Source organism: Canis lupus, chromosome 2, assembly GCF_003254725.2.
Source record: "Canis lupus dingo isolate Sandy chromosome 2, ASM325472v2, whole genome shotgun sequence".
Taxonomy (NCBI): domain Eukaryota; kingdom Metazoa; phylum Chordata; class Mammalia; order Carnivora; family Canidae; genus Canis; species Canis lupus.
Window position 1 is genome coordinate 47,304,647 of NC_064244.1, and position 13,455 is coordinate 47,318,101.

Genomic DNA, 13,455 nt, shown 5'->3' on the forward strand with positions numbered 1-13,455 from the left:
GCCATTCCTGGTTATTGCTTCACAGAAATTTTGATAGATTTTTTTTACTTAGTTGTTGAAATATGTCTTCTTGAATTGCATATTTATAAGATATTTATATTTATAGAGCTTAATACTTGTACTAAAATTCTTATTTTTAAAAAATTACTTATTACATTCAAATGCTATGAAAATTACTGAGCATTGTTTTTTATTTATTCTTTTAGAAACTCAAATGAAAGATCTTGATGTAATCACAATCCCCAGTAAAGATGTTGTGATGGTACATGAACCAAAACAAAAAGTAGATTTAACAAGGTACCTAGAAAACCAAACATTTCGTTTCGATTATGCCTTTGATGACTCAGCTCCTAATGAAATGGTTTACAGGTAGGTAAATTTGTTTTAAATAATAATTTTATTCATATACTGTGTATTTATCACTACCCTGAACCTTGCCTTAATGTTGGCATCTCTCTCCAAAAGTGCAGTATGCTTTTTATTCTGAATTTGAGCAAAGGTTATGTAATAAGCACAATATGAATATTAATACTTACTCCCTTTAATGTTCCCTCTAAATCATAGTTTTTATTAATAATTATATATGTATCATACATTTTACATATACATATATATTTATATGTGGACAGGAAATTTCTGAAAAACGTAGGCATTTCTTTATTTCTAGGAATGTGATGTGGTTAGAAGGGGGCTTTTACTTTTGCTTTATAATCTCTGTATAGTAAAGAATCTCTACTAGTAAGGGAATATTTATTATATATCAGTTCTTAATTTTTTCAGATCTTTATTTCACGTTACCACCACTTAAGGCAAAAGAAAAACCTTTGTAAACCTACTTGTAAAGATGCCTGGGTGGCTCAGTGGTTAAGCATCTGTCTTTGGCTCAGGGGCATGATCCTGGAGTCCTGGGATCGAGTCCCACATCGGGCTCCTTGCAGGGACCTATGTCTCTGCCTCTCTCTGTGTGCCTTTCATAAATAAATAAATAAAATCCTTAAACAAAAAAACAAAAACAAAACCTACTTGCATTTGTCTAATTTCTATCATCTTTAAGCATTGGAATAGTTTTAGTACATGAAATTCTTTATATGTTCACATATTCAACTTATAGACACCTCAAACTTATTATTATAAGTTTTATGCCAAATTTAGATTTTTATACACAGTTTGTAAACATTTCCTTCTAATTATAATAGGTCAGTTCTAACAGCAGTGCTATTTTAATCTACTTAGAACTTTCTTGGCAATTACTTGAATGCTTTTTCATTGCCCTTTCATGTTATAAATATGGCTGGAAAACAGAAAATTAAAGCTTTAATAAGAGCCCTAAGAATTGAAGACTTATTAATGAAATATTATTGAAGTCAACTCCATTGGGCTTAAGCCTTATAAACTGGGAGTTCAGTTGTAAAGAAAGAGGAGAAAATTAAAGGATATGTGAACGCTAAATGGTATTATGAAGAATTTGTTTTAAAAGGGAACTATAAGTATAAATTGCATATTTTTTACCTTTCTGAGCATGGAGTCCTCTCTTCACCCCTACTCCCAATTCTGCTTCCACTCCTGCTTCATAAAATATGTCTGTTTGACTTTATAAGGTATGTTTCTATAAATATGTAGGATCTAGTAAACATTGTTTCACCTTGCTTTTTTTTTTTTTAATTTTTATTTATTTATGATAGTCACAGAGAGAGAGAGAGAGAGGCAGAAGCAGGCTCCATGCACCGGGAGCCCGATGTGGGATTCGATCCTGGGTCTCCAGGATGGTGCCTGGGCCAAAGGCAGGCGCTAAACCGCTGCGCCACCCAGGGATCCCTGTTTTACCTTGCTTCTTAACTTTACCAATATTGATGCTGTCTCCTTTGTTTAGCTTTGAGGGAGTACGAGTTAGGCCTTGTGCTCTCTCTCTCTCTCTGTCTCTCCTCTCTCTGTCTCTCATGAATAAATAAATAAAAATCTTAAAAAAGATCATAACTATGTACAGTGTTCCATGTACATTATTTTGAAGCGTACATAAAAAGATTTGTTTCCTGTTACACTTTTTAGCGCTCCACTCAGTGAAGTATTCCTTCTCTCCTTTTAATTTTAACTGTAGCGTGATTATGATATTTTGAAAAATAATCTAGACTATAATATTTTGGCATCCTTCTCCTAACTAAGACTATCAACTCTAAACTCATTGTCTTATTAAGTATAATTTGTTGTATTTATTTAGCTACATTCAAGTAAATCCTGTTAGTTTGCTACTTGTGTAAATGGTCTTAAGGTAATCACTGTTGATTTTGTTTCTATTAAAACTTTTACTCCTGGGATCCCTGGGTGGCGCAGCGGTTTAGCGCCTGCCTTTGGCCCAAGGCACGATCCTGGAGACCCAGGATCGAGTCCCGCGTCGGGCTCCCGGTGCATGGAGCCTGCTTCTCCCTCTGCCTGTGTCTCTGCCTCTCTCTCTCTCTCTCTGTGTGACTATCATAAATAAATAAAAATTAAAAATAAATAAATAAATAAATAAAACTTTTACTCCTGGTGTTGTGGGTTTTTTGTTTGGTTGGTTTTTTTGCTTTTCATTGTATAAGCCTTATCTGCCTAATATTATGATCTTTTGTTGTTATTTTTTAAAACTTTCATGGTGTCTTCTATTTATAAATGTCTTCATTCAGTTACTGTCATTTTTAATTTTTTGGTCCATTGTGACCATCGTTTATTATGGAATTCCTTGAAATTATGCTTTAAAGAGCTTTAAGCAATTTTAGAATAAGTTTATTTAAAAATTTTAAACATATCAATGGGCTCAATAGTAGTCTGACAGTTGAGCCCATTGATATGTTTAAAAATTTGGTAGGAGTTTTATTAATAACTTGATATTGTATTTTTAATTTAAATATTGGTCGGATATTCTGACTAATGCATTTTATTTTTAAGATTTACAGCTAGACCACTAGTGGAAACTATATTTGAAAGGGGAATGGCTACATGCTTTGCTTATGGGCAGACTGGAAGCGGAAAAACTCATGTAAGTAATTCATTTCAGTTATATCCTGCTATTTTCCTTATAGCTTAATTCTAAAACCTATGTTCTTAAGATTTATTGCTGAATAGTGTCTATTATTATTTCCTTTTAACATACAGACTATGGGAGGTGACTTTTCAGGCAAGAACCAAGATTGTTCTAAAGGAATTTATGCATTAGCAGGTAACTGTCTTTTCTGCATATCATTTATAATATTCTTGAATATTACTCAGTTGTCTTTGAAATAAAACTTGGAAATATTATTCAGGACTTTAAGGATAATCATAAAGCTAAACATATTATGTCAATTTTAGGTTGTCAGACTGCTTGAAAAGGATTGAGCTTATTAAGATTTTGGGACAGAAATCTTGATTATATTTGTGTCATTTTATTCTGGCATATTATTGAAGCTTAGTATTTGTTTTGAAGCAGTATTTTTTGAGTAGCTGATGAAAAGCTTCTTTTTGGTTTGGTTACAGGAATAACCTTACTATGACCACCTGTAATTTTATGTTATTTATAAGAATAAGTAGTAACATTCTTCTTTTGAATATGAGAGTGACATCTATACTTAATGTAAATAAATTATTACTATTTTTTGTAAAATTAATGTTTACTTTAGTCTTCATTTTTATTGTACTGTTATTCTAGGTAAAGATTAACTGATTCCTCTAAATCCTTTTTAAAGATAGTATTTGTAACATTCTTAACGAATTTTCTCCATATGAAATTCTTGACAGCTCGAGATGTCTTTTTAATGTTAAAGAAGCCAAATTATAAGAAGTTAGAACTTCAAGTATATGCAACCTTTTTTGAAATTTATAGTGGGAAGGTAAGTGGAAACTTAAAAAAAAAACCCTGATTGGGGGGGGCGGTGTTTAAATTGTGGTTTAATATGTGCATAACATAAAATTTAACACTTTAACCAATTGTTGTGTACAAGTTCAGTCGCATTAACTACTTTCATGTTGTAAAACTATTGCCAGCATGTATTTTTATTCACATTTTTTGTTAGCATTTTGTTGAGATTTTTAAAAATTCCCTTTGAAACTCTCAACTTGAGTTTTGAGCATTATTCTAATTATTCTAATTTTCTGAAATAATGTTTGGATTCTGATTCATTTTTACAGAACTGAAGTTTTTTTTTTCCCCTTAAAGCTAGTTTTCTAATTTGGCTTTTTTTCAAACAGGTGTTTGACTTACTAAACAGGAAAACAAAATTAAGAGTGCTAGAAGATGGAAAACAGCAGGTTCAAGTGGTGGGATTACAGGAACGGGAGGTCAAATGTGTTGAAGATGTACTGAAACTCATTGATATAGGCAACAGTTGCAGGTAAATTTCATCTTAATTGGGAAAGGAAATTTTAATTTCTTAATCAGTTGTAGGTAATTTGAGTATCTAAAACAAAGCAAAGGTGTTACTTAGTACCTCTTGGTAGTAAAAGTTTGTTCATAAAAACTTAACATTAACTTTGAGTGATATCTACTATATAGATAATCGTACTACAAATATACTATAAGTATGCCAGATTAAAGTATATAAATCTGGCTGTGTTGAAGTGTTGTAAGTCAGATTGTCCCTTTTGTATTTAAAAGATGAGAGCTGGATGGTTTTTTGCAGGTTCTTTCATGAACTACTGTGGTTTAAAACATAAAAACTGAGGTTTTTTTTTATTTTACTCTAAAATATCTTTAATCATGTTGTAGAACATCCGGTCAAACATCTGCAAATGCACATTCATCTCGGAGCCATGCAGTGTTTCAGATTATTCTTAGAAGGAAAGGAAAACTACATGGCAAATTTTCTCTCATTGATTTGGCTGGAAATGAACGAGGAGCCGATACTTCCAGTGCAGACAGGCAAACCAGGCTTGAAGGTGCTGAAATTAATAAAAGCCTTTTAGCACTCAAGGTAAATGACATGTATTTAATTATGAAAAGTCTTTTGCTTTTTGACTTTAATTTTGTTTAGAGTAGCTACAAAGTGATAGTACCTGTAACACCTAGTAAGTAAGAGATGTTATCAAAATTTGTTTGTTTATAGTTGTAGGTTTATATTGTACCAGAGATTTTCTTTACACATAATCATTTTTTTTTAGAGTGAATAAGGGATCTGTTAGTTGGCAGACAAATTCTAATCCTACTTAAGGAGATTGCACAGGGCTTTAATCAGCCATATTATTTTTGAGGAAGGCAAGGAACCATAAAGCTTAGCCAAAAAATACTGTCCCATAGAAATGCAGAATGGCTTTCAGAAATATAGAGGGGCAGTATTATATCCCTTCATTGGCTTGAAAAAAAAAAAAGGATTGTCAGGACACAAGAAAATAATTGTTTTTTCTTTTGTGATGCAATGCTTAAAGTTAGATTTTTATCCTTCTACCTTTTACTTCTAAATACTAGAGTATTTAGTTAGAGTCTCCTGAAGAATTTTTTGGAATAATAAATACTTTGTTGTTGTTCTTGTTATTAGTTTCATTTTCTTGAGTTAGGATTTATGAGACCATTTCCATCTTTACTATGTTCTAAACCTGTCAGTAGGATTACCAGAGCTGATCAGATCTTAAATGTTAGGGTTATGGTAAAAGGCCTTTCAAGTATATTAATTAAGATTACTCTTTATTAGTAGCCTAACCTGTGAAACTTACTTTCTTAATTTTCAGGAGTGCATCAGAGCCTTAGGTAGAAATAAACCTCATACTCCTTTCAGAGCAAGTAAACTCACTCAGGTGTTAAGAGATTCATTCATAGGTGAAAATTCTCGTACCTGCATGGTAAGTTTGTGTTTGTTTGTTTTGTTTTAACCCTGATAATGAATTAACTCAAAATATATATGAAAAAATTCTAATGTACATTAACAACAATCATTTAAATCCTTCTATTGTGAGAGATACAGTGATACTTAAGATGTGGTCCCTACCAATCTGATAGAGAGGATTATATTGCAGTTATAATGCATTCTACTAATTCCAACATCTGAGTCTACTTGAGGTTGGTCTTCATTGATTTTTATTTTCCTTGAATATGGTTCACACTTTTCGGTTTCCTAGTATATCTGGTAATACTGGTTTATGATTTTCATTGTGAATAAATACCTTATAGCCCCTCTGGATTCTCTTATGTTCTAAAGATTATCGATTTTTTGTTGTTTTAGCAGGAAGTGAACTTATTTCAAACTTTGGTCTCCCGTGCTTTGGGCAGTAACTGAAATTGGAAAAACTGTCCAGTTCTTAAGAGTTAGTTATATTGCTTAGCGTAAGCCTTGTGTATGCTTGGTTCAAGAGTCAGCTAGAGGTTGGGCAATTTATATGTAGAGTTTTTGGTTGTCAAGATTACTTCCCTCCGTGATTATCTCTCTCTTCTGGGAGACCTTACTTTTAGCTGCTTTAATTCTCCTTTTCAAATTTTGTCCTTTAAACAGTGAAATTCCAGTTTTCTTTTTTTTTGGTAAGGATTTTATTTATTTATTTGTGAGAGAGAGGAAGAGAGAGAGAGAAAGCAAGCAGGGGAGAGGGGCAGAGAGAAAGAGGGGAAAAGCCGACTCCCCACTGAGCTGGGAGCCCAATGTAGAACTTGATCCCAGGACCCTGGGATCATGACCTGAGCCAAAGGCAGGCATTAACCAACTGAGCCATCCAGGTGCCCTGTGAAATTCATTTTCTTTTTTTTTTCTTTTTTTTTTTTTTAATTTTTTTTTTTTATTTATTTATGATAGTCACAGAGAGAGAGAGAGAGAGAGGCAGAGACACAGGCAGAGGGAGAAGCAGGCTCCATGCACCAGGAGCCCGATGTGGGATTCGATCCCCGGTCTCCAGGATCGCGCCCTGAGCCAAAGGCAGGCGCCAAACCGCTGCGCCACCCAGGGATCCCTGAAATTCATTTTCTAGTGAAGTTTTAGTTGCCCTGTGTGACAGCAGCAGGGCTTGCACTTAGGCAAAAAAAAAAAGAAAACCTGGATGGAGAAGACAAAATGGGAGCACTCAGTGCTATTCCCTTCTAGGTTTTGACCTCCATTTTCTGATTTAAATCTTTTTCTGCTGTTTTCAGAGAGTTGCTTATATTTCATGTGGTTTATGATTATTATCTGATTTTTGGTATGGTATAGCAAATTTTCTTGGAATTTGGATATCATAAATAAATTATTTTATTTATTTTTTATAATTTTTTTTAAATAACCATTTTTTTTAATTTATTTTTTATTGGTGTTCAATTTACTAACATACAGAATAACCCCCAGTGCCCGTCACCCATTCACTCCCACCCCCCGCCCTCCTCCCCTTCTACCACCCCTAGTTCGTTTCCCAGAGTTAGCAGTCTTTACGTTCTGTCTCCCTTTCTGATATTTCCCACACATTTCTTCTCCCTTCCCTTATATTCCCTTTCACTATTATTTATATTCCCCAAATGAATGAGAACATATAATGTTTGTCCTTCTCCGACTGACTTACTTCACTCAGCATAATACCTTAAATAACCATTTTAAGATTAGATCTTAATGAGCTATATGTTGGTATTACTGTGTCCGTCATTTATAACATTTTCTTTACCTTTGTGTTTTTCTCCTTTAGATTGCCACAATCTCTCCAGGAATGGCATCCTGTGAAAATACTCTTAATACATTAAGATATGCAAATAGGTATGTGAAGTAGTTATTCAGTTTGAAATTTGAGGGGAGTAGAACAGTATTAAGGTTGACTTAATATCTAATAGAATAAGTTTATTATGTTTTTCTTTCAGTTTTTAAAAATATTTTGCATGTTATTCATTAAGATGGTATGTAGAGTCATTTGATCAAGTTCTGAAAATAAATGGAAATATGTAATTTGGAAAGAGATTTAGGCCGTTAGTAGAATTGGCCTTTCTATCCTAGAACTTGATTACATTTTTATGTTTTACCAAGATATAGTTCATATTTTTTTACTGCATTCGAATCATGCACATTTTTCCTATTAAGAATCTGAGTGAATTAGAGGGGACCTGTCTATATTTCTTACGTAGTTTTATATGTATGTTAAAAATTATTTCTGGTAATATTAAGTGTCGTATTTGGGGAATCTAGAGTTTGAATAAGTAATGGTAGACATTTCTCTCGCATTGTTTGAGTTATATTTTATTATTCATATACTGGTGTTACAAACTTTAATGGATAATGGTGTTATTACAAATGAAAGGACAAAATTTAGCGTTATATACTTAAAATAATCATTCCTTATATTCATGAAATGCCCTTGGAATTTTGGAGTATGATGGACATATTTATATTTGTTCCATAAATTATTCCTATTGCTCTTGTTTTTAAAAAACTTGACTATATATTTGAAACTTCTATTATCACATATTGCATTTGTGATTTTAATATTTAGAGGTCAAATTCCTCTTTGTATTCCATTTTTACTGTGGACATTCTCTTAATTTTGCTAAATACAAATATTTGTCCTATATTTTAATTACTATGGAAATTTTATTTTTATCTTTTTTTTAAAGCAGGGAATACACATGAATACAGAGAAGTACCAAAAACTTAAGTGAATCATCTAATAAGTATTTATACAGTGAAAATTCCTTTTGTCAGATGGGGAATAGAACATTTCTACCTCTCTTGAAAGTTCCCTATATTCCCTCCTGATTATAAATCCTGAATAACATGTCCAAATTCATTAATCTCTCCTTCAAGATAGACATTATCTTGACTTCTGTGGCATAATTTTTTTGGTTTTTCTCTTCATCTCTTTTTAGAGATAGTTTTACTACCCATGACTTATATCTCTGAACAACATTAGGTAGCTATGTTTGAACTTTACATAAATGGTCATGCCCTTTATTCTTTTGTGATTTGATTTGTTTCGACTGGATAGAGTTTTTTTTAATGAGAGTAAAAACTATTACTACTGACATTTTGTAAAAAGATACTAAAATTACTTCTTTAAAACTATAATGGAACTTTATTTCTAAATGTAGTCTCTTTAAACTTTGAATTAAGGGCTCTGAGTTGCAAACATTTATGGTACTTTTAACTCATTTTTATAATGAACACTTTTGGTATGTGGTGTTTTTGTCATTAATTTAAAAGCTTCTTATTTCAAATTGTTCACGGGAGAGATGAGCAACAGCTTAGTATAGCAGAAGATTGCCATGTTATAGAATTAAAAGAAACATAGCCCCTCCTTGTCTTCAGACTTCTGACTGCAAAGGAATCTGCCTAATGTGAAAATGCTGTCTCTGGCCATTCCTGTAGTTCATTTAGGTCCAAGTAAATGTTTTAATTTATTATCATGTATTGTAATTCATCTGCAACATGACTAACCATCTGGGACAAATAATTCTGTCTTTTCTTTCCAAATCTCTAGGAATAAAGATTTTCAACCTCCCTTGATAACTCATTTGAGGAATATAATTCCCGCATATAGTATTTACTGTTTGAGTTGGACAAGAGTGCTTGGAATAGAGAAAATATTAGCCTATTAGGGGCTACTAGGGTATCTAAATTAGGAGATTCTGAAAGAGTTCTAAATGGAGCTGGGAGTAAAAAGAATGATGTCACTGTTAGAAATTTAGATTATGTCAGTCTCTGTATGGTAAAAAAGCTTTCCAAAGTGACTATGAACAATGAAGGGCAGCTGAATATAGTATTGAACCTGTGATAACAGACATTATCAACAGATCAAAGAAAGATTGTAAGTAGAAGAAATATATTAGTTTGATCTATATGTAATTATTAGTTTGATCTGTATAACTATTTATGACCCAACAAAACAGTAATTTCATTTAGATCAAATCTAAAAGAAGTAACGAGAAAAACAGATGGTCCGTATATTGGATATTTAAGTAACATAATGTTTGTACTCAAAGCTAGGTGTATCTCACTTATGCATGCCACATTCTCATTGAATGACCTTGGGTAAGATGCATTATTGCTCTGAACCAATTTCTTATCTGCAAAATGGCAAAAATAATATCATGAGAAAATATAACTATTTAGAGACTATAAATTGTTAACAAAAGCAATTTAAAATCCATTGCTAAATAAATTTTTCTTAATCAGGGTTCTTCATCTGAACCAAACATAAAATTATTTGAGTGATTTCTCATTTTATATCAAGGATGAAACTATTCTAGATGCATAGGGAAGAAGTTAATTCATTACAAACAGCGGATGCCATTAGGACTTAATACTCCTGTTCTTTTTTAAAAGACTGCAAGAGTATTGAGGGCTAATTAATGTTAACAAAATATTTGTAATACTGACTACACAAGGAGATTTGATTAATAATCATGTAGTTCAAGAAGAAGCATTTCAATTATAGGTGGTCATCTAGTTAAACTTCCAGAGAGGATGAGAAAAGGGGAAACACACCAGAAAAGAAGGACTGTGGAATAAGGAGTCAAATAGGACAGAGAAATTAAAAATTGATTATTATTAAAATAGTCTAAATACAGTAAGTCACAACAATGTTGATACCTTTTTCTGAACAAATTAAACTGAATATGAAATAAAAACTTGAAATATGCATTACTGTCTTTACAAGAGCATTTTCTTTTAATTTGTTGCTGTTTTGGTGCTGCAGAGTAAAGGAGTTTGGAATTAGTCCATCAGACATTCCCTTCTCACAGGGTAGTGGCAGTCGCCCTGATCTCTCTCCTTCTTATGAATATGACGACTTTTCTCCTTCGATTACCAGGTCTACTTCCTTATATGCATAAGATGTTTATTTTCATAGTTTCTTTTGAGTTGTGTTACATATAAATATTTCATTTATACTTTTGTACTTATTAGCCTTTTTATTTTTCATTTTCATTTCATTTGGCAGGTGATGATTGTACTGCATGATCATTTGTGTGTACTTTATTGATTTATTTGCTTTAACATGTTGATTTAGAATTCAGGCTTCCTTTTCCCCCTTATTTTTAAGGATGATGTCATCTTTGCATATTTATGGTTGAAAAGTAAACTATCTTGTTTAAAATGAGAAGTTTACTGTTACTCTGTATGTTCTTATAAATTTCCTTGTCTGCAAGGAAATAACAGGAATCTTCTTGATTTATAATGTGTACCCTCCCACTTTGGAAATTGAAGTATAATAAACATTTTTTAAATAATAGAACTTTATAACTTATAATCTTTATATATTAGAAATATGACGATTTCACAGGTAGCTATTTTAATAGACACTATAACAACTAAATATCTACAAAGTATATTAAAAGTTCTGTGATTTTGGCAACAATCGATTTATTATTCTAAGTGCAGTTGTTAGCATTCTTCTGTTTATATGATTTAATTGCAAAAACCATTACTTTTTGCTTTGAAATACTGAATTTACATACTTTGCTAATTGTCATTTATTATGGAACAATAATTATATTTGAAATAATTGTAAAGTTACCTCAATAAATTCTGAAAGTTAATCACCAAATCTCCCTTTAGTGTTTATGCAGATTTCAGGTGAACTTGATCTGGAAAGCTGACATCATCAATTTTAATATGTCAGTTGAATTGCCTTTTTATTGAATAGGGTGGTAGTTTTTTGTTCCTTTGTGTCCTTGTTAATTTTAGGTGTCTCTCATGTATTTATAGGGTGAAAGAATTGACTGTGGATCCAAATGCTGCTGGTGATGTCCGTCCAATTATGCACCATCCACCAAATCAGATTGATGACTTAGAGGCACAGTGGGGTGTGGGGAGTTCCCCTCAGAGAGATGATCTAAAACTTCTTTGTGAACAAAATGTGAGTGACTATATAATTACAGTTATTTGATTATAGTACATTTCATACATCACCGAACTTAATAGTTGAAAAGTACTATATAAATTAGGGGAAAAAAAATTAATTAATTAATTAATTAGAGATCAGTAGACTGCAGCCTATGGGCCAGCCATCTGTTTTTACACATAAAGTTTTACTGAATTATGTCCATGCTTATACATTTACGAATTGGCTAGCTGCTTTCTTGCACAAAAGCGTTGGCAAAAACTATATGGCTCACCAGCCTGAAATAGATACTGTTTGCCTTTTAAAAAATTTACTGACCCTATTTTCCAGATTTTCTATCAGTATTAAAATTTGGGGGTTTCAAAAGTAATATAGGGAAAAAAACAAGTTTAGGAATTATGCATATAATATGCATATAGCTTAAAAACAAAATTAACTGTGGACACATGCATATATATTAAAAGGATGCACGAACTATGTCAAACATGGCAAAATGCTAACATTTGTTAAATATAGTTGAATTCTATGTGTTTAAATGGCTAGTGACATTTTATAATTTAACAATTTAATTCCCAATTACTCAAAAAATATTAATGTACCCATTGTATAAGGACAGCAAGGTCTAAAGAAGTAACCAAAAAAGCACCAACAATACACGTTTTCACATAATTACTTTAACATATTGAGGAAATTTCTTTCTGTATGTCAGATGTAAAAGTATATATAACTTCATTTTTTAAAATATCATGTAGTTTTCTCATTTTCTTCTCAGTAAGAATTGCATAGTAGTACTTTCTCATGATAAAAGATGGCATTTATTAGTTGCTGACTACATAATTTGTATTTGCTAAGCATTTTACTTATTACCTAATGTAATCCTTACAACTCTATGTGGTAGATACCATAATTATTTCTGCTTTTTAACTGATTTTCTAAAAGGTGAGGGAACTTGTGGCTCCTGGTTAAAAGTAAGAGTTCTAAGCTTTGAACCATGGAAATGAAAAACTGAAAATGAGATCTTGCCCTAGTCTATCTCTCCTGTCTCCAAAAGTTTGAAGGACAGTATAACAGTTTTTTGGGTTTTTTTAAAAGATTTTCTGTATTTATTCATGAGCGAGACACAGGCAGAGGGAGAAGCAGGCTCCATTCAGGGAGCCCAACGTGGGACTTGATCCTGGGTCTCCAGGATCACACCCTGGGCCAAAGGCGGGAGCCAAACCGCTGACCCACCCGGGCTGCCCTAGCAGCTTTTTATATTCTTGAAACAGACCATGCAGTGTACCTAGATATGGTGTCTCTTAAGAATGTGGAAAACAAAAACAGGATAGCCCCCCTCTATAGCAGGTCTTTTCTTTTTTATTCTTCTGTTGTTGGGTTGGGTCTTGGTAGGACTTTAATTTGAAGAAGTTGGCTAGGACCGATCCAGAGGCTTAAAGCATAACATGATAAGTTCTTGTAGTCTCCATATTTGAGAGTGAGTGAGTTTCTTTGAATTTTTCCATTCCCAGGGAACTATCTTGAGGTGGTTCAGCATTAGCATCTAGTTAAGTTTACTGGTACATGTGTATATATTCTTATTATATTAAGTCTTAACAAGGTGAATTAAAATGGGATAGTATCGAAGACATGTCCTACAGATAAAACCAACAGAAGTACACAAAGTAAAAGGTAAAAAGAGCATTAGAATTCCAGAGATAGTTGTATAGACAAAAAAGTATTCTAGGTAGACTGCATAGA

At 32.4% G+C, this 13,455-nt stretch overlaps 1 protein-coding gene across 6 annotated transcripts in view; it reads left to right on the forward strand.

The window, feature by feature from the left end:
* Positions 1-13,455, forward strand: part of KIF2A (kinesin family member 2A) — a 76,085-nt gene that overhangs the window by 51,193 nt on the left and 11,437 nt on the right. For 4 of the 6 annotated variants that reach the window (XM_025448131.3, XM_025448129.3, XM_025448130.3 and 1 more), the window contains 10 exons: positions 207-369; positions 2,920-3,010; positions 3,127-3,190; positions 3,748-3,839; positions 4,198-4,340; positions 4,715-4,919; positions 5,671-5,781; positions 7,576-7,643; positions 10,573-10,686; positions 11,583-11,733. In XM_025448131.3, the coding sequence (XP_025303916.1) occupies positions 207-369; positions 2,920-3,010; positions 3,127-3,190; positions 3,748-3,839; positions 4,198-4,340; positions 4,715-4,919; positions 5,671-5,781; positions 7,576-7,643; positions 10,573-10,686; positions 11,583-11,733 (1,202 nt within the window). The remainder of the gene's footprint in view (positions 1-206; positions 370-2,919; positions 3,011-3,126; positions 3,191-3,747; positions 3,840-4,197; positions 4,341-4,714; positions 4,920-5,670; positions 5,782-7,575; positions 7,644-10,572; positions 10,687-11,582; positions 11,734-13,455) is intronic. The other 2 variants (XM_025448133.3, XM_025448134.3) reach the window with 1 other exon arrangement.